Consider the following 26,162-nt stretch of genomic DNA (forward strand, 5'->3'; position numbering starts at 1 on the left):
AAATATAAAAATGCTAAACTATGCTACTAAATCAACAAATTACTCACCTGCCATGCAAATGCCGCCAGTAGCTTCGCGTGCAAATCTTCGTGCTAAATCTGGCCAATATCCTGGTCCATCTCGTCCTTCACTAGCGCCTGCACCTGGAAAAAAACACAAATCGTCAGAAAAATCTCTCAATAATCACGTGAGATTACCTGCAAATCCTCTTCAGTCACCTGCAGCAACACCAGCTGGTCCTTCTGGCCCTCTACCCAAGGCTGCGCCTGAAAATAACAAAAAATCAACAAAGAAACAAGTTAAAATAACTAAATACATATCTAAAATCGAGCCCCAGCCGCTTGCGGATCCAACTGGAGCTCCTCCTGCTTCTTGTGCTGCATCACTTGGCCGGTCACCTGGTCCTAAACGTCATAAAGCTGCACCTGTACCTGAAAAAAATATAAAAATGTTAAAAATACTACTAAACCAACCAATTATTCACCTGCCATACAAATGCCGCCAGCCGCAACACATTCTTCTATTCCAGACGCACCTGAAAACGGAGAAAAAACAAAGTTAAATTTAACTACAAATATTGGAAAAACTAAAAGCCAACAATACTCACCTAAAAACTCAACGCGGCCACCTGCATCCCATGGAGTCTAGGTAAGTACCTCGACCTGAAAATAAATATAAGCATAAACATCAACCTAAAAAATACTTACCTGCAAGCAGCTGTTCCCGTCCTAACAGCTTTACTCTGTCGTCGGTGGAGGTCTCCAGTGATGATTCAGCAGCCATGTTCCTGTAAAATAATAATAATTAATTTATAATTTCCAATATTTGTTAATCTTATTGTCAATTTTTATACTTATGTCACATTTTTCTAATTGTTTGTTTACATTTTGGAAATATATCGCCTTCTCTTTTCAGCCACATGCGCCGCCACCTGTTGCTGTATCGATTTCTTATCGAATAAGTATTGAGCAGCAACAGTGAGCGCACACGCAATAATGAGCACTCACTCCAGTGTTGCCCTAAAAATACCACAAAAAATGCCAGTTTCCCTACATTTCTCGCTCTGGCGCCCTATGCACTTCTCTACTTACCTCTATTAGTGCCCTCTGCACTCGCCTAATTCCCCCTATTAAGACCCCTTGCACCGGAATATTAAATTTAAAATTCTTATTGCTAAAAACTAATACTTACTTATGCTAAATACTTAAAACTACTTACGCCATAATTATCTCTAAAAAACACTAAATTCTAAATGTCATTGTCTATTTTATTATTATACATTCATTGTTAGTATTTAAGCTAGTTTATAAGATATTTTATATTGTCCCTCCCCTGCTGCTGTAACGGCCCTATTTTTTAATTTCTATTGTTTGTCTCTAGAAGATGAAAGGATAGAAAATAAAGCGGCCTTAATCGAAAGACTGAGGCCAGGCGGATCAAACGCTTATCTTAAAAAAAAACGCCTGATGACACAAATTAATAGAAGATAATTATGCCTAAAAATATCCTAAAATTTTCAATCACGTCCATAAAATATTTCTATTGGACATTTGTATCTCACTGTTAATTAACATTTGGACATCTCTCTGCCTCCAGTTACAGTGCAGTCTGGATTCAAGTTATGTTAATGAACTTAGCCGCAAATATAAATCTGTGAGAAATTTCCAAATTACATGATATATATATTCTAGACCACTTTGGACTAGTCTTAATTCATTTTTCACTTTATTATGTCTTCAGCACTTATTGTAAATTGCTGTATTTAATGACCCTTGTTATAGATTCTAAGGTCTTAGAATGAGAACAATAAAGGAGCCAATGGCCAGTCGGCCATTGGTGCTAGTTTGAGAATTCGCCTCAACACAAAGAAAAAAAACAAAGAAAAAAGCTCCGCTATAAATTGTTAAAAAAATATAGTAAAAGTGGGAATTAATTGCCCAAATAAATCTTAAAAATAGTGTTTCAAGGCTCTTCACTAGTGTGCCACGGAAAATTGCCAATTTCCTAGCTAATTATTTAAATAAATGACAATTTAATATTTTTGTGTTGTTATAACCTAAAATGATTTATGTAAGAGGCTGGCAATCGAAACAATTTTTTCACTTGGGTATGTATTAGTGTATATACACTAAGCTGTTCAGCAGTGTTTTTTGTATATACATACCCCTAAGTTCTCTCTCAGCCCTTTTATACATAACACATATACACACACACACAAGGGAAGGCACACCATCACAGGCGGAGTACCCCAAGGATCAGTGATCGGGCCAACATTGTGGAATGTCATGTATGACACTGTCCTGCGATTGGACATGCCAACTGACACTCGCATAGTGGGATTCGCGGACGACATTGCCATCGTCACTGTGGCCAAGGATATCCAGCAAGCGGAAGAAAACACCAATGCAGCAGTGTTCAGGATTCTGGAATGGATGGAGGCAAACTCACTATCCATAGCCGCACACAAAACCGAGGCCGTGCTCATAACAGCAGGAAAAAAGTGGAAACAGCCAGGATCGAAGTCGCCGGATGCTCAATAACATCAAAGCCTGCCATTAAATACCTTGGAGTCATGATGGACCATAGGCTAACATTCAAAGCCCACCTGCAGTATACCGCAGATAAAGCTGCGAAGGCCACGTCAGCTATAACTCGGCTCATGGCTAACGTCGGCGGCCCCAAGCAACGGAGCAGATGGCTCATCTCGACGGTGGTAAGGTCCATCATCCTATATGCCGCCGCCATATGGGCACCAGCGATGTCATCCCCCACCTACAGCCGGGACTGCAGATCGTCGTACCGAACATGCGCGCTCAGGACCATATGCGCGTTTAGGACAGTCTCCGAAGATGCCGCCTTGGTGCTGTCTGATATGGCCCCACTAGACCTCTTGGCTAACGAGGCTAGAAATAGAGATCCGCCGCCAGTTAGAAGACAGACGACTCTGACTAACTGGCAACGCAGATGGCGTGACTCAAACCATGGGAGCTGGACAAGGCGCCTTCTCCCCGACATTCGGCCATGGCTTAATCGCAAACATGGCCAGACTGACTTCTATCTGACACAGTTACTGACGGACATGGATGCTTTAAATCCTACTTGCATAGGTTTAAACATGAGACGGATCCCTTTTGCACACACTGTGCGGGAATATAGAAGACGCAGAACACGTCCTGTTGTCTGTCCTAGATATTCTGCTGAACGGGAAGAGCTAAGCCTAGGCATTGGGAGCCATTTATAGTCAACGACTTTATGGATATCCTACTTAGCTCGCAAAACAATTGGCTAGCTGTTAGCCACATGGCAGCAGTCATCATGCAATCCTTGCGTCGCGCTGAACGTCAGCGTAACCAAAACTTCAGTTCTAGGTAAACTCTAGACGAGGCATACGTGCCATCTCCCCTCGTGAAGTAGTACTTCAGCGTTGGTTCCGCGAGAGGGATACGGAGCATAGCGTAGGTTTTAGTGCGGTGCGGTGACCACTAACCAAGGTCGATACCAAGTCCACACTTCGGCTTTCAATGCTTCCCACTATTATAAAAAAAAAAAAAAGAAAACACAAAAGCGTGACACAAGTTTTCTTCTCACCAGTACTCGCGTAGTTCAAGTCGTTCCGAAATCTCTCTTCAGTCACCTGCAGCAACACCAGCTGGTCCTTCTGGCCCTCTACCCAAGCTGCGCCTGAAAATAACAAAAAATCAACAAAGAAACAAGTTAAAATAACTAAATACATATCTAAAATCGAGCCCAGCCGCTTGCGGATCCAACTGGAGCTCCTCCTGCTTCTTGTGCTGCATCACTTGGCCGGTCACCTGGTCCTAAACGTCATAAAGCTGCACCTGTACCTGAAAAAATATAAAAATGTTAAAAATACTACTAAACCAACCAATTATTCACCTGCCATACAAATGCCGCCAGCCGAAACACATTCTTCTATTCCAGACGCACCTGAAAACGGAGAAAAAACAAAGTTAAATTTAACTACAAATATTGGAAAAACTAAAAGCCAACAATACTCACCTAAAAACTCAACGCGGCCACCTGCATCCCATGGAGTCTAGGTAAGTACCTCGACCTGAAAATAAATATAAGCATAAACATCAACCTAAAAAATACTTACCTGCAAGCAGCTGTTCCCGTCCTAACAGCTTTACTCTGTCGTCGGTGGAGGTCTCCAGTGATGATTCAGCAGCCATGTTCCTGTAAAATAATAATAATTAATTTATAATTTCCAATATTTGTTAATCTTATTGTCAATTTTTATACTTATGTCACATTTTTCTAATTGTTTGTTTACATTTTGGAAATATATCGCCTTCTCTTTCAGCCACATGCGCCGCCACCTGTTGCTGTATCGATTTCTTATCGAATAAGTATTGAGCAGCAACAGTGAGCGCACACGCAATAATGAGCACTCACTCCAGTGTTGCCCTAAAAATACCACAAAAAAATGCCAGTTTCCCTACATTTCTCGCTCTAGCGCCCTATGCACTTCTCTACTTACCTCTATTAGTGCCCTCTGCACTCGCCTAATTCCCCCTATTAAGACCCCTTGCACCGGAATATTAAATTTAAAATTCTTATTGCTAAAAACTAATACTTACTTATGCTAAATACTTAAAACTACTTACGCCATAATTATCTCTAAAAAACACTAAATTCTAAATGTCATTGTCTATTTTATTATTATACATTCATTGTTAGTATTTAAGCTAGTTTATAAGATATTTTATATTGTCCCTCCCCTGCTGCTGTAACGGCCCTATTTTTTAATTTCTATTGTTTGTCTCTAGAAGATGAAAGGATAGAAAATAAAGCGGCCTTAATCGAAAGACTGAGGCCAGGCGGATCAAACGCCTTATCTTAAAAAAAAAACGCCTGATGACACAAATTAATAGAAGATAATTATGCCTAAAAATATCCTAAAATTTTTAATCACGCCCATAAAATATTTCTATTGGACATTTGTATCTCACTGTTAATTAACATTTGGACATCTCTCTGCCTCCAGTTACAGTGCAGTCTGGATTCAAGTTATGTTAATGAACTTAGCCGCAAATATAAATCTGTGAGAAATTTCCAAATTACATGATATATATATTCTAGACCACTTTGGACTAGTCTTAATTCATTTTTCACTTTATTATGTCTTCAGCACTTATTGTAAATTGCTGTATTTAATGACCCTTGTTATAGATTCTAAGGTCTTAGAATGAGAACAATAAAGGAGCCAATGGCCAGTCGGCCATTGGTGCTAGTTGAGAATTCGCCTCAACACAAAGAAAAAAAAACAAAGAAAAAAGCTCCGCTATAAATTGTTAAAAAAATATAGTAAAAGTGGGAATTAATTGCCCAAATAAATCTTAAAAATAGTGTTTCAAGGCTCTTCACTAGTGTGCCACGGAAAATTGCCAATTTCCTAGCTAATTATTTAAATAAATGACAATTTAATATTTTTGTGTTGTTATAACCTAAAATGATTTATGTAAGAGGCTGGCAATCGAAACAATTTTTTCACTTGGGTATGTATTAGTGTATATACACTAAGCTGTTCAGCAGTGTTTTTTGTATATACATACCCCTAAGTTCTCTCTCAGCCCTTTTATACATAACACATATACACACACACACAAGGGAAGGCACACCATCACAGGCGGAGTACCCCAAGGATCAGTGATCGGGCCAACATTGTGGAATGTCATGTATGACACTGTCCTGCGATTGGACATGCCAACTGACACTCGCATAGTGGGATTCGCGGACGACATTGCCATCGTCACTGTGGCCAAGGATATCCAGCAAGCGGAAGAAAACACCAATGCAGCAGTGTTCAGGATTCTGGAATGGATGGAGGCAAACTCACTATCCATAGCCGCACACAAAACCGAGGCCGTGCTCATAAGCAGCAGGAAAAAAGTGGAAACAGCCAGGATCGAAGTCGCCGGATGCTCAATAACATCAAAGCCTGCCATTAAATACCTTGGAGTCATGATGGACCATAGGCTAACATTCAAAGCCCACCTGCAGTATACCGCAGATAAAGCTGCGAAGGCCACGTCAGCTATAACTCGGCTCATGGCTAACGTCGGCGGCCCCAAGCAACGGAGCAGATGGCTCATCTCGACGGTGGTAAGGTCCATCATCCTATATGCCGCCGCCATATGGGCACCAGCGATGTCATCCCCCACCTACAGCCGGGACTGCAGATCGTCGTACCGAACATGCGCGCTCAGGACCATATGCGCGTTTAGGACAGTCTCCGAAGATGCCGCCTTGGTGCTGTCTGATATGGCCCCACTAGACCTCTTGGCTAACGAGGCTAGAAATAGAGATCCGCCGCCAGTTAGAAGACAGACGACTCTGACTAACTGGCAACGCAGATGGCGTGACTCAAACCATGGGAGCTGGACAAGGCGCCTTCTCCCCGACATTCGGCCATGGCTTAATCGCAAAACATGGCCAGACTGACTTCTATCTGACACAGTTACTGACGGGACATGGATGCTTTAAATCCTACTTGCATAGGTTTAAACATGAGACGGATCCCTTTTGCACACACTGTGCGGGGAATATAGAAGACGCAGAACACGTCCTGTTTGTCTGTCCTAGATATTCTGCTGAACGGGAAGAGCTAAGCCTAGGCATTGGGAGGCCATTTATAGTCAACGACTTTATGGATATCCTACTTAGCTCGCAAAACAATTGGCTAGCTGTTAGCCACATGGCAGCAGTCATCATGCAATCCTTGCGTCGCGCTGAACGTCAGCGTAACCAAAACTTCAGTTCTAGGTAAACTCTAGACGAGGCATACGTGCCATCTCCCCCTCGTGAAGTAGTACTTCAGCGTTGGTTCCGCGAGAGGGATACGGAGCATAGGGTAGGTTTTAGTGCGGTGCGGTGACCACTAACCAAGGTCGATACCAAGTCCCACACTTCGGCTTTCAATGCTTTCCCCACTATTTATAAAAAAAAAAAAAAAAAAGAAAACACAAGGGAAGGCGGTGACACACAGTTTTTCTTCTCACCAAGTACGGTCGCGTAGTTCAAGTCGTTCCGAAATCTCGTCAAATAAAGGAGCTTCCTGAGACCTGAGAATATACACAATTGTTAACCAGAGTCGGTTAGGGGTGGTGCTACGTACCCAAACACCTGCGGGCTCAATCGGGAGCCACTACTCCACCTGGCTTACCTTCATATTTCGTAGTTCGATAGCATCAGCTGTTCAGCAATGTTTTTTTAAAATTTTCTAAATTTCGAATCTACTGAATCTATAGATTGATAACGGCCAGCATTGGCCCCTGCCGCTGTGGCAATGCCGGTCAGTCAAATGGAGTACGAAGAGGATGGGCAAAGGGCTTCTGCCCGGCGGGTTTTAATACCGCCAGATCAGCCGAGCCAATGGTCAACTCCAACCGCTTGGTCGCTCGGCCCCAACGAAGATGCCAACCCACAGCAGCCGAATCAGATGAACGCAATATGCGAACCAGTTGATCCCGAAAACGAAGACCTAGGTATTCTACTCCGGTCAATGGTGAAAAAGTCAGGTGAGCTAGCTAAAGCACTGCGAAACGCCAGATATGTAAATAATGACATGAAGGACCAAGCCCAGGAAGTCTTTGCGTTAAACAAGTCTGCGCTCTCAGCATTCGCAATCCTCAAAAAAATGGAGAATACCACGAATGTGCAGACACAGTGGACACCACAAGAAAGCAGCAGGACAAAATTGGCAGACCGAAAAGCTTCTCACAAAGGTACACGGGCAAATAAGACCCAGAACAATGCACAGCAAGGTCACAAAGCCTCAGCTCCCCAAGTTCAACCAGAATGGAAAACTGTGGAGTCTAAAACAAAAAGAAAGGCTCAGTTAAAGCATAGACCAGATGCTATTATTCTGCATAGCACTGAAGGGGTCTCATATAGCGATATGCTCAAAATGGTAACTAGAAGCCAAGATGAAAAAATTAAAGCCGTTGGAGGAAATGTTACCAAGGTGAGGCGCACAGCGAATGGCGACTTACTCCTCGAGCTAAGTAAGGGAAGAGCAGATAACCTTCATAAGCTAAAAGAAGATATTGGCAATGTGCTGGGCGCCAAGTTCGAAACTCGCGCTCTCACAGATAATATAAGGCTGGAAATACTGGACCTAGACAACGAGACAACCGTAGAAGAGATAGTAGCAGCCTTTTCTACCAAGTTGAAAATTGACCGAGCCAGGCGCTGTCAAAAGTCTCCGCCCATCATACCGTGATACCCAGAAAGCGCTCATATATGTTCCGGCAACAACCGCAGAGACAATCCTCAAGGCCAATAAGATTACGGTGGCATAGTCAGTGTGCCGAATCAGAATTAATAATGCCCCAGTTAGATTCTACAAGTGCCTAAAAACTGGCCATGTCGCTGCCAAATGTAATAGCGACGTTGACAGAAGTGGCTGGTGCTTAAAATGCGGAACCAGCGGTCATAAAATTCGGGACTGCTGTAACGAGGCCAAATGTTTTCTATCTGCAGCAGAAGGACTGACTTCACTCTCACATGTAGCTGGCAGCCAGAGATGCCCGTCCGCAAACGGGCGGTCATCCAACGAGACCCGTAAGCACAATAATGATGATTAAGTTTATCCAGCTTAATCTACATCATTGCTGGGCAGCCCATGAGCTGCTATCACAGACAGTGGGTGAGTCTAGAACAGACATAGCCATTATAAGCGAACCTTTTAAGGCCAGAACTGGAAATAACTGGTCCTGCAGTATTTCTGGGAAGGCAGCGATCTGGGCTTGTGGAACGCCATCACTATTGCATCGTTCCGTGCTAAACAAGGAGCACTATGTCAGGGCAAACATAAGCGGTCACTGGGTCTACAGTTGCTACTTGCCACCAAGTCTGAATATCCAAAGCTTCAGTGATGCCTTAGACGATCTCGAGCAGACGCACGTACCCGCAGCCCAGTTATTATAGCTGGGGACTTCAACGCCTGGGCTGTTGAATGGGGTAGCAGTCTAACCAATGTCAAAGGGAGAGCACTTTTAGAGGCATTTGCAACACTTGATATAGCTTTGCTTAACGTAGGATCCCAAAATACCTTCAATAGAGCGGGACTCGGCTCAGTAATAGACCTGACTTTCGTCAGTGAAAGTCTTTATAGGTCAACTAGCTGAGCAATTGCTAATGTATATACTGCAAGCGACCATGAAGCCATACATTTTTCGGTCGGGGAAGCACAACTTGCACCTGCAAGACTTCCTAGCATCGATAAAGGCTACAAGTCCGAAACATTGAACGTGCAGGTATTTTCAGCATTAATTGAGAGGGCCCAATTCTCGCGGAACTCGGCTGGCGTGATGGCCGAACAGCTCTATAGCAACCTGGACGCAGCCTGCAGTGCAAGCATGACGCAAATAAAGAATTATAGAAGACATCATCAACCTGTATTCGAAGTGGATGCGGGATTGCGTCAATCGGCACCGGAATCGACCGAGAATGAGCGATATTTGCAACAATATCAAGAGGAACTGAGACAGCAGTACCTCCAGGAGGAGGAGAAGCGACAACAGCAAATTGAGCAACATCGCCAGCAGCAAAATGAGCAAATGCAACGACAACGCCGTCAATATCAAGACCGAGAGCTGGATCTACTGGAACAGATGCAACAGCGACCAAACAATCCACTGCAGCAACAGATTCCCGAATGGGCCAGACAGGATGATCAGAATTCGTATAATCCATATAATACACGTCAATTGTACAGTAGCCTCATCCCAGTGGAGGATGAAATTCGTGAAAATCGACAGCGTCTGCAGTGGCAGCAACAGCTTTTCGATGACTATGAGCAGCAACCACCGACTGATTATATTGTTGCCAATTCACATATGAATCAGCGTCCCCAGCAGGAGAATCACCGGGAGCGCCAACATCGCGAACGTCTCCATCAGAAACGTATCCATCAGGAACGTCTCCAATGGGAACGCCGTCAAATGCAGGAGCGTCGTGAGCAGGAGCGTCGTGAGCAGGAGCTTCGTGAGCAGGAGCGTCATGAGCGGGAACGTCTCGATTGGCAACGCCGTCGTGAGCAGGAGCGTCGTGAGCAGGAGCGTCGTGAGCAGGAGCGTCGTGAGCAGGAGCGTCGTAAGCAGGAGCGTCGTGAGCAGGAACGCCGTGAGCAGGAGCGCCGTGAGCAGGAGCGTCGTGAGCAGGAGCGCCTTGAGGAGGAGCGCCGTGAGCAGGAGCGTCGGGAGCATATTTATATAAAAAAAAAATTTTAGGTCTACCACCTTTATATAAAAAAGTATAATTCAGTGCATCATTAATACAGTGGAAATTAAAAAAACAAGTAATAGAGGAAAATTAATCAAAAGCATTACTTTTGCCAGATCGCCCATAGGAAGAAAGGAAGTCAAATGGCTTATGTGTTCCCCTTTGACTTCGACACTCAGTAATCCATGAAGTAATTCCAACGACGTGGATAGACAACAAAATGAAATCCGGACTATTTTATATGATGTGTCTGTTGTGGAGGATCTTGTAATTTTGGTATTGTAAAGATTAAGGAAAAATAATTTATTATATTTAGACGGGAAAATAAAATTTTAAAATCTTATGCTGACGTAAAGAAAACAAATAAGGAATATAAATGTTTTCTGACTGAAACGACTTCATCTTAATGATTCCGAAAAGCGCTCAGTTCATAAGATGCAGGAATATTTTAAAGCGTTTTAAATTTTTAAATGCTTTAAAGGAGAAGGAATAAATTAAAGCGTTTTAAATTTTTAAATGCTTTAAAGGAGAAAGATTAAATTAAAGCGTTTTAAATTTTTAAATGCTTTAAAGGAGAAGGACCAGGGAGAAAGAAGTAAAAAGTTGAACTTGTTCCTTTGACTGCTGCGAAGCAAGTGAAGTCGATTGTGAGCTGAGCCGCCTACTTGACCACAATTAATATTATCCAGTTTTGAAAAATCGTAGAAAGTAGTGTTGGAAAACGTGAAACACACTCGGGTCAAATTTATAGTGTTGCATTTGTTAGAGCTTGGAAACTATCGATAGTGGCGTGATTCGATATTTTCAATGTTTTAGGAGCAAAATTTAATTACAATAAGTATCATTTTCAAAAAAAATGAATACAATTTTGCTTAACCTAATATTAATAACCAAAATTATATAGTTTTAGCCTTTCAAGTTATATAAATATTTACCAATTAATTATCAAAAAAAAATTTACCTGTTTTGATTTTGTTTGAATTAAAATTAAATTAACATATATTAGTTTTCAGACTTTTAAATTTATGGAGATCAACTCTTAAAACCAAAATTAAAAGAAAGCAAAGAAAAACATTTAACATAAATTTAACTCCATCCAAGCGTTTCTTTTCAATTGTTGTGTAACTATTACATATGTATGTTATACTATCGATAGTGGCCAAAAACAATCGATGGTGGTAAATATTCGATACCTCGATAGTGCCATCGATAGTTCCCCAGCTTAAGTATTCGTAAAATATCGATAAAAAAAAAAGTCAATCGAACCACGTGAATTTAACAATAAGACATTCTTTCTTTGTTGTAAAATTATTATCTTATTTGGATTAAAATTCATTCACAATAAGCGCAAAGTAAGTTTTTTAAAGTATTTTTGCTGTACGATTTACGATTACATCACTCAATTTTATGGCGTATCACCTGGGTGGTTCCTTTCGACTAACTAATAAACTTACCACCAGGAGGCACAGGACTCGACTCGGCAAAGGAATCTTCATTTGCAACATTTTCATTGGCATCTTTTGTCGGTTTGTTGCCTGCTGCTGTTGCTCCCCAGTAATAAAATGCTAATGAATTAATTTTAGAAGGAACTTTGCAATATTCTCCTTTTGCTAGAACCTCCGCTCCTTTGACTGCATTAAATTTAATGAACTCTCTTATTAAATTGGTTTGAAATTAAGTAAAACTGAATTATGCATTCCCCTTCCATTCTTCCTTCCATCAAAGTCAACAGTAAATATTTAAATTTTCATCACCTTTTTGTCTAAACACTGAAATTGAAATTGTATTTGAAATAGTTGACAAATATTAGACAAATATTTAACTACATTATAGAGTAGTGAGTGAAGGGCAAGAGCAGAGCATCAAATGAAAGGGCACCAACCGATCCACTACCACCGGCCGGAAGTCGGCAAAGCAATTTCCTAGTCCTAGAATTTGATTTTGTTTACCTAAACTCAAAAGATACAATTTTGCAGCTAATGAAATGCACAGATATTTGGTTAAAAGGAGAAGGAACCAGACCACAACAGGTAGAAGTAAGGCAAAAAATCAACTCTCAGACATAACAATATAGCATAGGATATGGCCATATAAAAAACCAAATAAAATCATATTTAGCCTTTAGATTTCTAAAAAATATATATATAATATATATGTATATTGCAATGATAAACTTGTAAAAGGTAGAGCTAAGCTCACATTTCGAAATATCTTGAAAGGTTAAAAAAGCAAAAAATGAGAATGCAGTTTTTTGGAGCAAGCCAATAAAATTACCGGAAAAAACATACAAAATAATATCGAAAATTTGGAATTTAGAATTTGATTTGTAACAAATTTTTGGTTACGTTTCAAATTTTTTTATATTTTGGAGTTAAGAGATAATAAGGAAGAATAACAAGGTAATAAAGATATTTTGCAATTATTTTTAGAGAAAATGGGCGTGGCATCTCGCCACCACAGCCAAAAAACCGTATTTTGCCCAAAAAAGTATGCTAAGTATCTTATTATCTTATTATCTTATCAGCATAAAAGTATTAAGTATCTATTCAACATAATACTTTTCATACAACCGTTTGTGATTTAAATATTTTTTTTAAATTTAGGGCCAAGATTCAAAGAAAAATCTAGAAAATGTTCTTAAAGTTGATCAATATCACTATCAGCATAAGTAATTTAGACACTTTAAGCAAGCAACTGCTTCTGTCGGTCGTTGAATTAGAGAAATGCTTAAAGCTCTAGGCTTAAAGCGAAAATCAAGGGATCTGAACATTCACTTTTATACGGAAAGTGTTTTTAATTTGCGATTCTGTTGTTCTTCTTGGCGTGACGATTCGCCTTATATATATAGTAACTAGGAACTGTGTATAACTCCTTACCACTTTCGGTAGCTAACCTTATTTTCTGATTCGTTCTCCTCTTTGTGTATGCACAATGAGACATTAAAGACGCGCAAACGTTTTTCGTGTTGTTATTGGAGCTTCCCATTTCGGGCATCTGCCATCTAAAAAACTGGAACTTAAAAACATTCGAATTGGTCCTAAATTTATTTAAGATGAAGGTTGCCCTGTAGTCCTTAAGCCCTTTCAGTTGAGATTAATTGCGTGTTGATCCAAATAAAGATGAGTGATGTTCTTCAATTCCAATTGATTTCAAGTTCTTGAGTTCCATTTATCCAATAGGTAGTCATCTGGGCAAAATCCCAAGTTAATCTAAACAGGAGACTCTAAGATTAGAAGCATTTTTGATCTAAAAGATATTATAAACAGATTAACAAGATCACAGTACTATCAGCTTTTTCTTTCATTTACTTATTCATAATATTTAATTATTAATTCCACTTTTTGTTTGGCACATTGGCATAATAGGCTAATATCAGTTAATTAGAGCTGAGAATAGGTTCTTACATTGGTTGCTTATACTACAATTGTTGCCACATATGACAACATCAGAATAGATCATATGCTCTCGACTATAGGTAAGATTTTTAATATTTACAAATTTCGGTTGACCAACACGTTCGATAATGTGCTTCTTGTCTAAAGCATCGCACAATTTGCCACAGGAACATTTTGGTGCTCGGCAATTAGTTGAATGAGTAAGGCTGGCAGGGAATCGATTGGCAGTTCATATTAGGCCACAGCTTGAAGCCAGAGAGGTTCAGGCGAATGAGTTGAAGCTCCGTCCGCATCGGAAGCAAAGGCCAGGCCCTTGAGACCTTGAATGAATTACGCCAAACATCCAAGATTTCAATACGTAAATCATCTATGGCAGCTGGCAGGGATTTTAATTTGTTTTCCGACACGTAAAGCGAGCGTAATCTTCTCAGGCGACGTATGGCAAAGGGTAGATGAGTCAAATTATTGTAATTGAGATTCAAGTTAACCAATTTGTGGCACTTGACCACAGGCAAAGGCAAACATGTCAAATCGTTGGCGCAGGGAGTCTCGTAATTTGCTGCCATTTAGAAATGACCAATCGTCCATTTCACCCAGATTATTGTCATGGAGGACGAGCTTGCTCAAGTGTAATCTCCCCAGTTAAACAGGTAACTGGAAATTTAAATTTAGTTTTGAAGATGCTAAAAGTTGTCTTTTCATTTATTTCCTTACCTTACGCAACTTATTGTTGGATACATCCAGGTGGGTTAGATTCCGTAAGGAGCATATATGATAGCTCAATTTAACCAATTGCGTATTGTCTATTGTTAGGGATTGTAGATATCGAGGAAAGACCTTGATGGGATAGTCACTGTGACGATTTATAGCCATTTTCGTCTGTAACTTTGATTTTTGTGCCATGGCAGTGACTGTATTTAGTCTCAAATTGATGACATCCTTGCCTTCCATACCCAGTTTAAGCGTCTGCAGGAATCCTTCAGCTGAATGGGATCACATTTAATCAACAGATTCAGTGAGGGCTTCTTGAAAGCAATCGTTGCTTTGCCATCCAAAACGTATTTCGTGTGAATATTTTGGATATTGTCGAAACCAAGAAGCCAATTCCTGATTCTACTGAACACAACGTTCATGGTATCAGGAAACCTATAGATAGATCGTACCTGACATCCTAAAAATGCCTACATGGATACTATAATCAATCAACTGAATACCTAACTATGAATGGCCATCAGGAAAACGCAAAAATACCTAAATGAATTCACCAATGGTCAACTAAATGGTGCTTTACGATAAATAATGATAAGACTATTCGTGTCATATACACAAAACGAAACATCTCCCCTGCTCTAAGATCTTACCTAATAAAAATCGATGAAAAACCTATAAAAACGCTAATCAATATAAATATCTAGGAGTCACCACCAAGCTAAAGCTATCTATCATCGCCTAAAATGGCTTGTTGGCGTAAAGAGCTCCCTCAGCACAAGATGTAAAGTCACAATATTTAAGCAAATTATTGTTCCCATTCTAACGATGCTATTCCTGTATGGGGCAGCCCTATTTCGGAAACTCTATGCAAAAAAATCTGTGGAACGCACAACAAACTGCTGAGAAAAATTACTGACTCGGATATATTCAGCACAAATGCCTATATTCGCGACAAACATAATGTTAAATCCATGGAACTCAAATATGACTTGGCTTGCGTAAGATTTGCTATCTCCACTCTAGAACACCCAAATGTAGAAGGAATATCCTGGAAAAACCCTTTACTCCTACAAGGCTCTCCTCGCCTAGATACTCTATTCAACTAGAGAAAATGGTAGCAGCCCGAAATACACCTCATCTCACTCAACAGCCAAACCAGCAGCAATGTGCAGCACCAACACAGAACTTTCTTACCACAAATAGCACCCAGCAACAGCTAACTACAACCACGTTCCTCTAAGTACTGCAAACACACAACACCTGCAGCATTTAGCGTTGCAGCAGCTGCATCAACCAGCTGGCCAGCAGCACCAGACCGCAGCACAGGCCTCTCAGCTACAGGCGTCATCTCCTGCAAACACACGACAACAGCAGACAGCAAATCCAGTTCATCAAATTGCATCAAGTATACATCATCTACAGCAAATAGCGATGCAGCAGCAGCATCAAGTGGTTGGACAGCAGCGTCAGCCTCCAGCACAGGCCTGTCAGTTTCAGGTGTCAACTCCTATCGACACACAGCAGCAGCAATCCACAAATCTAGCTCCTCCTATGTCAGCAAATATACAATATCTACAGATATTGGCGACGCAGCAGCAGCATCAATCAGATGGCCAGCAGCACCAGCCCACAGCACAGGCCTCTCAGCAACAGGCGTCAACCACTGCTGACAGTCAGCAGCAGCAATCTCAGACTCCAGTTCCTCAAACTGCAGAAGTATACAATGTTCACAGCAAATTATGGCGCAGCAGCAGCATAAACTTATTGGTCAGCAGCAGCAGCCCGCAACACAGGCCTCCCAGCTACGGGCCTCATCTTCAGCTGACACTCAACGGCAGAAAACTATTCCAGTTCCTCAAAATGCAGCTAATATACAACATCTTCAGCTATTGGCGGAGCTGAATCAGCATCAACTGGCTGGCCAGCAGCATCAGCCCGCAGCACAAGTCTCTCAGCTACGGGCTTCATCTTTTGCTGACACTCAGCAGCAGCAATCTGACATTCCAGCTCCACCAATGACAGCAAATATTCAATACTCACCGCAAATGGATACGCAGCAGCATCAAATGGTCGTCCAGCAGCACCACCCAGCAGCACAGGCCTTTCAGCTACGGACTTCATCTTCCGTTGACACACAGCAGCAGCAATCTCCAACTACTCATCTAGATCGGCATGCAATGCGGGAGGCGACGGCCCATTTTGATGGCGCCCCATCTCTCATCAGATTCGATTGCCACCTAAGATACAAAAAAATTATTGAGAGAAACGAACTCAAAAAACAAAAGGAGGAAAAATCGAAACTAAACAAACCTGTTGTGCGCATGGAAGGACACGTGATCAACGGCCTGTTTCGAGATTTTAAAAGAGGCACACGAAATCGCGCGTACATAGAAGAGCGATTGAAGGGCCAGCCAATCCAAATCCAGCGACTTGTCCCGCCTCCATTCAAGCCTGATATGCTGATTACTTAATGCTGACCAACTCTCAAAAAATCTTGAGCGAGTTGAAAACGAGCTCCTGAATGAGATTGAAAGTAGCATAGAAGCTGAAACGAAAAATAATGAGAGATTACCACCCATGAAGGTGCAAAAAACTGCTAATTCTTTACTTACTCACTTTCAGCCAGCTGACCTTGACAAAATCTCCATACAGCGGTTAAAGGGACTTGGCCCTCCCGCTTTCAGCCAGCCTGTACCAGGCCTGGCCAGCAGGCAGTCAATATGGACCTATCATCCAAGCAATGCCTGCTCGAGCACTACATTGCGGTCGAAGGGATTTGGCCCTCCCGCTCCTAGTTATTTTCCTCCAAACGAGCCTGTAGATGGAACAGATGCTTCTCCAGTGCCGCGCAGCAATTGCTAGCCTAATGTGCTGCAACTCCACAGGCAAACAAGCTCTCCTGACGGCCCAAAACCTCCAATACTGGGGCTGAAGGGCACGCATACATTGTTCTGGGGTCTCACATAGTCCAATCCGAGAAGAGAGACAGAAATAAGCCGATTAATGCCGAAATGTTTGCCTATGACAAAAAAAACAACACATGTTACTCACTTCTTGCCTATAAGAGGGAATTTTCCTGACAATAAGAGCGCTGCCTCAATGATTTTGCCAACTGCAATGACGCCATGAATCGATATGATTCGAACTGGTAGCCTGCGGGAAACAATTATACTAATCACTATTAATGAATAATATTTGTAAATACTATATTCTTTATAATTATTGCAGCTTGCAACTTGTTCTTGATCCTCTAGTTGTTTTTATGGTCCTTGGTAAAACCCAGTAAGCATTTATTTACTTGCATGTAAAAAATTTCCCATGTAAATTTCCCACAATTTTTTTTTGTCCTACCAGTAACACCCAACAAACATTATGTCTTATATATTAATCATTCACACTATTAATAAGCCATTGTAAATTATTTCTAAGGTAGGGGGCGAAAAACAATAAAAGATGGTTGACTCCTTCGGGAGCCATGGCCAAAACAATGGACACCTATACGGCCAAAACAATGGACACCTATGGCAAAATAAAAGCTACCCTAGAGGCAAACAAATTTGACTTTTTTACTCACAGCCAGATGGGAACGAGGTGCTAGATTTGCCATCTTGAATCTACACCACTCCACTGAATGCGAAGCTATCCGTCGTGACCTGAAAAAGCTAGGATTTGAGACAAAATACATCAAAAGACTAACAAACTACAGAACTAAGAGGCCAATGAATGTCTTTTTAATTGAAATTAACAAACATAATGACAATAAACATGATGAAATACCTAAAATTAAGGTCCTAGGCAGCCAGGAGGTACGCGTCGAGAGGCAAAGGGCCGAAGGGAGATTCCCAATGCAAAAACTGCCTCCTCTTTGGCCATACAGCCAGGTACTGCTGCCTTCCCCCGCTCTGCTCCGTCTGTGCTGGCCAGCACAAATCCGACAAATGCGCCTCTCCTGATGGCCAATCTCCAAAGTGTGGCAACTGCGGAGATGGCCATAGAGCCACCTATAGGGGCTGTGCATTTTATAAGGCTGAACTGTCAAAATTTGTCGTTGACCAGCGCCCAGAGCGGCAAGAAAGGCAAATGAATCATGAAAAGGAAAGAAAATTTGGGCATGATACAATGAATATGCAATCTAACGCTAACAAAAACTTACCTGAAGTCCACCAGCAACCGTCTGCACCACCTCGCCAGTCGCCACTACAGCAAACAGCAGCTCCTTGTCCAACGTCGTATGCATCGTCTCATCTACGTCGTCCAGCATCTTGTCAAGCTAGTCCGTCTGCAGCTCGTCCATCTGAAAATAAAATAAAATCATTATCTAAATCTCCGAAAAATCACAAAAACTCACCTGTTAATCCATGTCAGCCAGCAGCAGCACCGCCTGCGAGTCCTCGTGCAGCATCTTGGCAATCATCTGGTCCATCTCGTCCTCTGCTAGCGCCTGCACCTGGAAAAAAACACAAATCGTTAGAAAATTCACCTAAAATTCACACAAACTTACCTGCAAATTACAGTCATCAGCAGCAGCAGGTCCTGGTCCTCAAGCAGCGGCTACACCTAAAAGCCAAAAAATATCAACAAAAAATCGCTCTAAAAAAACCATAAACTTATCTGAAAGCCAGCTGCAGTCTTTAGCAGCACCTTTTGCAGCCCCTCCTACTCTTTCTGGTGCTAAATCTCGTCTGGCAGCCGCCCCATTGGGTGCAACTAATGCGCCTGCACCTGAAAGAAAGCAAAAATTGTTACAAAAATATACCAAATCAACAAAATACTCACCTGTAAATTACTCGCCTACAGCAGCAACCCCTATTTATACACTAGACGTACCTGAAAACGGCGAAACAACTAAAATTAAAACAACTATAATTATCGACAAAGCTAAAAGTCAGCGGTACTCACCAAATACGAACATGCGGCCAACAAAACTGGCCAAAGCCAAATCACCAGTACCTGAAAACAAACAAAAAATTAAATTAATCAACAAACACTTACCTGCAAGCAAACCCGGTCGGGCAGCAACACCAACAAAAATGCAAAACGGATCGTTTCGAAAAACCTTGCAGCAACAAAATCTGCCAAAGGTCGCCAGCTGTTTTCGACCCAACAGCTTTACTCTGTCGTCGCCAGAATACTCCACCGTTCATGAACTCGCCATGTTCCTGCAAGGCATCTGAAATTAATTTTTAAAATGTTCTATGTTAATTATTACTATTGTCAATTTTATATTTTTTTTACTTACCTATATTTTCCTATTGTTTACAAATAAATGTCGCTCTCTTTCCAGCTCACATGCGGAAACTTCGCCATCAGACCCATATCGATGACTTATCGATAGGTCATCAACATTTCAGAGCATTATCGATATGCCGGCCAATTCTGGCTAAACCAAAGCCAAAGACTCTGAATCTCAGCCTTATAAAGCTAACTTCTGGCCTTGCTCTCAAATGATGCCTTACGACTCTAGCCAATATTGGCTTATTTTACTTAAATATTTGGTCTCTTTATGTTTTTCCCCACTAAAAGCTAATTGCTCTAAAACTTCTAGCCTATAAAGCTAACTCAACTAAAAGCTAACTGCTCTAAAACTTTTAGCCTTTAAAGCCAAGCCTTGCTCGCAATTGATGCGCCAACGGCCAAGCTAAAAAACTAGTGTTACTCAGACCCAAAATATGGGTCTCCCTACTTTTTTCTCCAGTGTGGGGGAAAACCAGTTTTTTCCCCGACATTAATCGCCACGTTTTTGTAGCCACCTTAGCACCAAATTCTTATTCGCCAAGTTTATTTGTTATTAAAAAATTGCTACCTACTTGACTACTTATGCTAAAAGTAACATAATCTTAAATCTATCATACTACAAACTATCTTACCTAAATCGCTAAAAACTAAATGTTAATCTAATGTCTTATTGTATATTTTTTATTTAGTATTAATCTAGTTTTAAGATAATTTTAATCCCCAAGGTTTTTTAATTCAAGGTCATGTAAACGCGGCAGAACTCTCCTTGAAGTGATCCAGGCTGACAAGAAACTGGACATCCTGGCGACGGGTGGTCCTACTCATTTCCCACACGACCGGCGAAAAAATCCCTCAGCCATTGACTTTGGAGTTTATTCTGGAATAAACCACAACAGATAAACTACTCAAGCTATATGCGAACTATCCTCTGACCACTTACCTGTTTTTGTACACATCACGATGGACCAGCACCCAAACTTACTTCCTGACAATCGAAGACTTTTGCCTGTAGGATCTAACATTAAACTGTTCCAAAACACCCTCAGCGACTCCCTCCACCAAATATACTAAACAAAGAAATAAGCCTATCAAAAAATAAACACTTAAATAAAAAACTATGTAAAATAGACTCCTCTGATCGGTACAGACCCCACAAGCTGTGGCAATTAACCAACAAACTAAAACGGCAGCCCCTTCCTAACTGGCCTTTTAGGATACCTAGCGGAGTAGACAAGAAGCATGCATGGACAAGATCACCTGAAGGTAAAATGGAGCTGTTTACTGACCAGTTAGAGAAGCGTTTCTCTCCCAACTTGACAAATAGCTCCCCCCTTGACAGGGCCAAAATCAACGAGGAAACAAATGCCATCCTTGCCCAAAAAATGCTCATGGAGTATGCATGTAAAACCCACCACTCCATCGCTAGCTCCTCCGCCAACTTTGACTCCAGCAACTCACCTTTTGTCAAGCCCATCACTCTCTCTGAACTAAAAAAAGAGATTGATAGCTTAATCAACAAAAAAGCACCAGGATATGATAGGATCAACAATGCCCTAATCAAAGTTCTCCCACTCAAAGCTATCATCTTCTTACTCAAAATATACAACAGCATCCTACGTTTTGGCCACTTCCCCCTAGTGTGGAAAAAAGCCATAGTTGTCATGGTAAAAAAACCAAAAAAAACAATTTCTGATGCTAGCTCGTATCGCCCCATAAGCTTGCTTCCTGCTTTCTCAAAAATACTTGAATCCTTGCTGCAAGAGGCTCCTTAAATTTAACCGTCTTTCACAATCCATACCTAACCACCAATTTGGATTCCGCAAATTTCATGGGGCCGAGCATCAACTAGCTCGCGTTACACAATTCCTCCAGAGAGCTTTTGAGGACAAACTGTATGGATCGCCTATATTCATCGATATTACAGAAGCGTTTGGCAAAGTTTGGCACTGCGGTCTGCGTAACAAGTTGATAAAGCTACTACCTATTACCCTATACAAAGTTCTGGACAGTTACCTCAAGGATCGCACGTTCTCCGTTCGCGGTAACCATGGTATTATGTCCCGTGATGGGAAAATTTTAGCAGGAATCCCTCAGGGTAGTGTTTTGGGACCCCTGCTATACAACATATACTCGTCAGACATGCCAATTCCAAAGTTCATAATTGAGCATGAAACCCTGATCGAATATTACCCGACCTATAAACACGGTGACACTCTGCTCTCTACATAAGCTGACGATACTATTTTCATCTCGACCGATAAAAACGCCCTTGTAGCCATGAATAAAACGGAAAATTACCTACACAAGTTCTCTACCTGGTCCAACAAATGGTGTTTCACAGTCAACGTGAGTAAAACAGTTCATGTTCTCTTCTCCAGACGATCTACCTCACCTGCTGTTAAAGCTGCCACTGTTAAGTTTAATAACAAACCTATTAAAAATACGTCCTCGTGCCGATACTTGGGAGTCCTTGTTGATAGCAAACTCCTGTTTAAAACCCATATTGCCAAACTTTGTGCTCAAGCCAAGTCCACCTATACTCGCTACAAATGGCTCGGGGGAGCTAAAAGCCATCTTAGCACCCGCTGCAAGGTCACTATCTACAAGCAAATCTTAGTCCCTATTTGGACATACGCTATTCCCATATGGGGTAGCCTAATATCTAACACCCTATTCAAAAAGCTCACCGGAACTCACAATAAACTGCTCAGAAAGCTAACAAATGCGAACATCTATTGCCCAAACTCTGAAATTCAAGAAAAACATTACGCCAAACCTCTAGAAACTATATACAATGACGCTTGCCTAAGATTCTTTAACTCCATGTCTGACCATGAGAACAAAGAAATTGAAAAACTTTATCTAAAGCCATTTATCCCTAAACGTTTGCCATGGCCTAGGTACTCAAAGCAAATAGATAAACTTGTCGTCTCACGAACGATAAAAAAAGCCCAAACACCACCACTGATGCCACCTCAGCTCAACCCTAGCGTAACAGTAACTAACATAAAACTTCTCATTGAATCCAAGCTTATGGAGTTCTTCTCCAAGGCGCCAGCTCTTATTGATGACCATACACCAGGTGAAACAAATATTTAAAATTTCGAAAACCAAATGTATGTTTTAACATGCCTCATACCATATGCTATCTCGCTCACTCTACAAACATATGAGCACTCTAGCGCCGCCACTAGCTAACGGCCAATTCTGCCCTTATTCATACGTATATTTTGCATGTTTCTAGTCCGATTTCAATCAAATTTGGTAGCTTGATAGAAATAGATAAGATTTATTAGTCTGTCAAATTTGATCGCGATGGTCAAAAAATTGCAAGAGCCAATCGGTTTTTTCTAAATTATAGAGGCGAAGGTGGGCGTGGCAACATATTAAAATATATATATTCTGCGCGCATACTAAGCCAGTATACATACTAAATTTGGTGACTTTAGCTTTGTTAGTTTTCAAGAAAATCAGTTTTGTTTAATTTGCGGGGGCGGAAATGGGCGTGGCAAAATTATTAAATAGTCAATGTCTGCGCGTCTGTTAGGCTAGCTTACATACCAAATTTAATGTCGGTAGCTGTCATAGTTTTTAAGAAAATCTGTTTTTTGTAAATTGCGGGGGCGGAAGGGGGTGGCAAAAAGGTGGAACAATTATTTTTTGCGCGCTAACTAAACGAGTATACAAACCAAATTTGATGTTTCTATCTGTTATACTTTTTAAGAAAATCTGTTTTTTGTAAATTCCGGGGGCGGAAGGGGGCGTGGCAAAAATTTGAAACAAACTCGATAAGCGTACATACTACACGAGACTGCATACCAAATTTGGTGGCTCTAGCTCTTATAGTCTCCGAGATCTAGGTGTTCATACGGACGGACGGACGGACGGACAGACGGACATGGCTAGATCGACTCGGCTGTTGATCCTGATCAAGAATATATATACTTTGTGGGGTCGGAGTTGCTTCCTTCTGCCTGTTACATACATTTTGGCGACTTTAATATACCATTTCACCCTATGGGTGTATGGTATAAAAAACCCCCCGGAAAGCCTGCCCCCCTTGGGCCAAACGAACAAATTCAATACACGGAAAATGAACTACTCGCTCTAAACATGGCTAGTCTGGAATCTGAGTTGCTTAAATTAATTGATAACAGCACGAATAGCACTGATGCTCTAAAAAAAAAGGAAAACTGATACTGCACCCATGATGGTCCTAACTAACAATCACTCTAACACCAATACTAATACTTCTGCAAACATTCACTTACCTAATCATAACGAAATATGATTTCAGGCGGCCCCTGCAAAGCCAGAATCCTGCCCACTATTCAGCTGTCGTCCTGGCCTGGCCAGAGGGCCAGTCCTCGACAGCTGTGCCTCCAGTAGACGCGCCTCCTGCACTCTCTGCCTCGTTCTCAGCGTCTGCACCATCTCGTCCATCGTCCTGTCCAGATTTCCGCTGGCCTGATGCACCAATACCTGAAAATAAAACAAATCTAAAAATAAAACCAACTAAAAAGTACAAATACTCATCTGAAAATACACAACAGCAAACAGCAGCTCCTTGTCCAGCGTCGTATGCATCGTCTCATCTGCGTCGTCCAGAATCTCGTCAAGCTAGTCCGTCTGCAGCTCCTGTATCTGAAAATATATTAAAATTATTATCTAAATCAGCAATAAAACACAAAAACTCACCTGAAAATCTACGTCAGACAGCAGCAGCATCATCTGCGAATCCTCGTCCAGCATCTGGCCAATCATCTGGTCCATCTCGTCCTTCACTAGCGCCTGCACCTGAAAAAAAACACAAATCGTCAGAAAAATCTCTCAATAATCACGTAAACATACCTGCAAATTCTCTTCAGTCACCTGCAGCAACACCAGCTGGTCCTTCTGGCCCTCTACCTAAGGCTGCATCTGAAAAAAAAACAAAAAATCAACAAAGAATCAAGCTAATTTAACTAAATACATATCTAAAATCCAGCCGCAGCCGCTAGCAGTGCCAACTGGAGCTCCTCCTGCATCTTCTGCTGCACCACCTGACCCGTAGTCTGGTCCTAAACGCCATAAAGCTGCTCCAGTACCTGGAAAAATATAAAATGTTAAAAAATGCTACTAAATCAACAAATTACTCACCTGCCATGCAAATGCCGTCAGTAGCATCGCGTGCAAATCTTCGTGCTAAATCTGGCCAAACTCCTGGTCCATCTCGTCCTTCACTAGCGCCTGCACCTGGAAAAAAACACAAATCGTCAGAAAAATCTCTCAATAATCACGTGAGCTTACCTGCAAATCCTCTTCAGTCACCTGCAGCAACACCAGCTGGTCCTTCTGGCCCTCTACCCAAGGCTGCGCCTGAAAATAACAAAAAATCAACAAAGAAACAAGTTAAAATAACTAAATACATATCTAAAATCGAGCCCCAGTCGCTTGCGGATCCAACTGGAGCTGCTCCTGCTTCTTGTGCTGCATCACTTGGCCCGTCACCTGGTCCTAAACGTCATAAAGCTGCACCTGTACCTGAAAAAAATATAAAAATGTTAAAAATACTACTAAACCAACCAATTATTCACCTGCCATACAAATGCCGCCAGCCGCAACACATTCTTCTATTCCAGACGCACCTGAAAACGGAGAAAAAACAAAGTTAAATTTAACTACAAATATTGGAAAAACTAAAAGCCAACAATACTCACCTAAAAACTCAACGCGGCCACCTGCATCCCATGGAGTCTAGGTAAGTACCTCGACCTGAAAATAAAAATAAGCAAAAACATCAACCTAAAAAATACTTACCTGCAAGCAGCTGTTCCCGTCCTAACAGCTTTACTCTGTCGTCGGTGGAGGTCTCCAGTGATGATTCAGCAGCCATGTTCCTGTAAAATAATAATAATTAATTTATAATTTCCAATATTTGTTAATCTTATTGTCAATTTTTATACTTATGTCACATTTTTCTAATTGTTTGTTTACATTTTGGAAATATATCGCCTTCTCTTTTCAGCCACATGCGCCGCCACCTGTTGCTGTATCGATTTCTTATCGAATAAGTATTGAGCAGCAACAGTGAGCGCACACGCAATAATGAGCACTCACTCCAGTGTTGCCCTAAAAATACCACAAAAAATGCCAGTTTCCCTACATTTCTCGCTCTAGCGCCCTATGCACTTCTCTACTTACCTCTATTAGTGTCCTCTGCACTCGCCTAATTCCCCCTATTAAGACCCCTTGCACCGGAAAATTAAATTTAAAATTCTTATTGCTAAAAACTAATACTTACTTATGCTAAATACTTAAAACTACTTACGCCATAATTATCTCTAAAAAACACTAAATTCTAAATGTCATTGTCTATTTTATTATTATACATTCATTGTTAGTATTTAAGCTAGTTTATAAGTTATTTTATATTGTCCCTCCCCTGCTGCTGTAACGGCCCTATTTTTTAATTTCTTTTGTTTGTCTCTAGAAGATGAAAGGATAGAAAATAAAGCGGCCTTAATCGAAAGACTTAGGCCAGGCGGATCAAACGCCTTATCTTAAAAAAAAAACGCCTGATGACACAAA

General features: G+C 41.3%; 2 protein-coding genes and 2 long non-coding RNA genes across 4 annotated transcripts; all 4 read right to left on the reverse strand.

Moving 5' to 3' along the window:
- Positions 1-477: 477 nt before the first annotated feature.
- LOC124461264 lies at positions 478-953 on the reverse strand. Its single transcript, XR_006954993.1, has 3 exons — positions 885-953; positions 608-787; positions 478-535 (listed from the first exon to the last, which is right to left on the reverse strand). It is a non-coding gene; the product is annotated as an uncharacterized LOC124461264 (long non-coding RNA).
- A 13,018-nt stretch (positions 954-13,971) lies between these two features.
- LOC124461265 (leucine-rich repeat protein 1-like) lies at positions 13,972-14,618 on the reverse strand. The gene is made up of 2 exons (XM_047012809.1): positions 14,361-14,618; positions 13,972-14,300 (listed from the first exon to the last, which is right to left on the reverse strand). Exons 1-2 carry the CDS (start codon positions 14,595-14,597, stop codon positions 14,289-14,291), a joined length of 249 nt encoding a protein of 82 aa, XP_046868765.1. The 5' UTR covers positions 14,598-14,618; the 3' UTR covers positions 13,972-14,288.
- A 3,522-nt stretch (positions 14,619-18,140) lies between these two features.
- Positions 18,141-18,829, reverse strand: LOC111519733. Its single transcript, XM_047012807.1, has 3 exons — positions 18,706-18,829; positions 18,511-18,651; positions 18,141-18,389 (listed from the first exon to the last, which is right to left on the reverse strand). Exons 2-3 carry the CDS (start codon positions 18,616-18,618, stop codon positions 18,141-18,143), a joined length of 357 nt encoding a protein of 118 aa, XP_046868763.1. The 5' UTR covers positions 18,619-18,651; positions 18,706-18,829.
- A 6,332-nt stretch (positions 18,830-25,161) lies between these two features.
- Positions 25,162-25,627, reverse strand: LOC124461268. Its single transcript, XR_006954995.1, has 3 exons — positions 25,569-25,627; positions 25,292-25,471; positions 25,162-25,219 (listed from the first exon to the last, which is right to left on the reverse strand). It is a non-coding gene; the product is annotated as an uncharacterized LOC124461268 (long non-coding RNA).
- Between the last annotated feature and the right edge of the window lie 535 nt (positions 25,628-26,162).

Source organism: Drosophila willistoni, unplaced genomic scaffold, assembly GCF_018902025.1.
Source record: "Drosophila willistoni isolate 14030-0811.24 unplaced genomic scaffold, UCI_dwil_1.1 Seg29.1, whole genome shotgun sequence".
In the NCBI taxonomy this organism is placed as follows: Eukaryota; Metazoa; Arthropoda; class Insecta; order Diptera; family Drosophilidae; genus Drosophila; species Drosophila willistoni.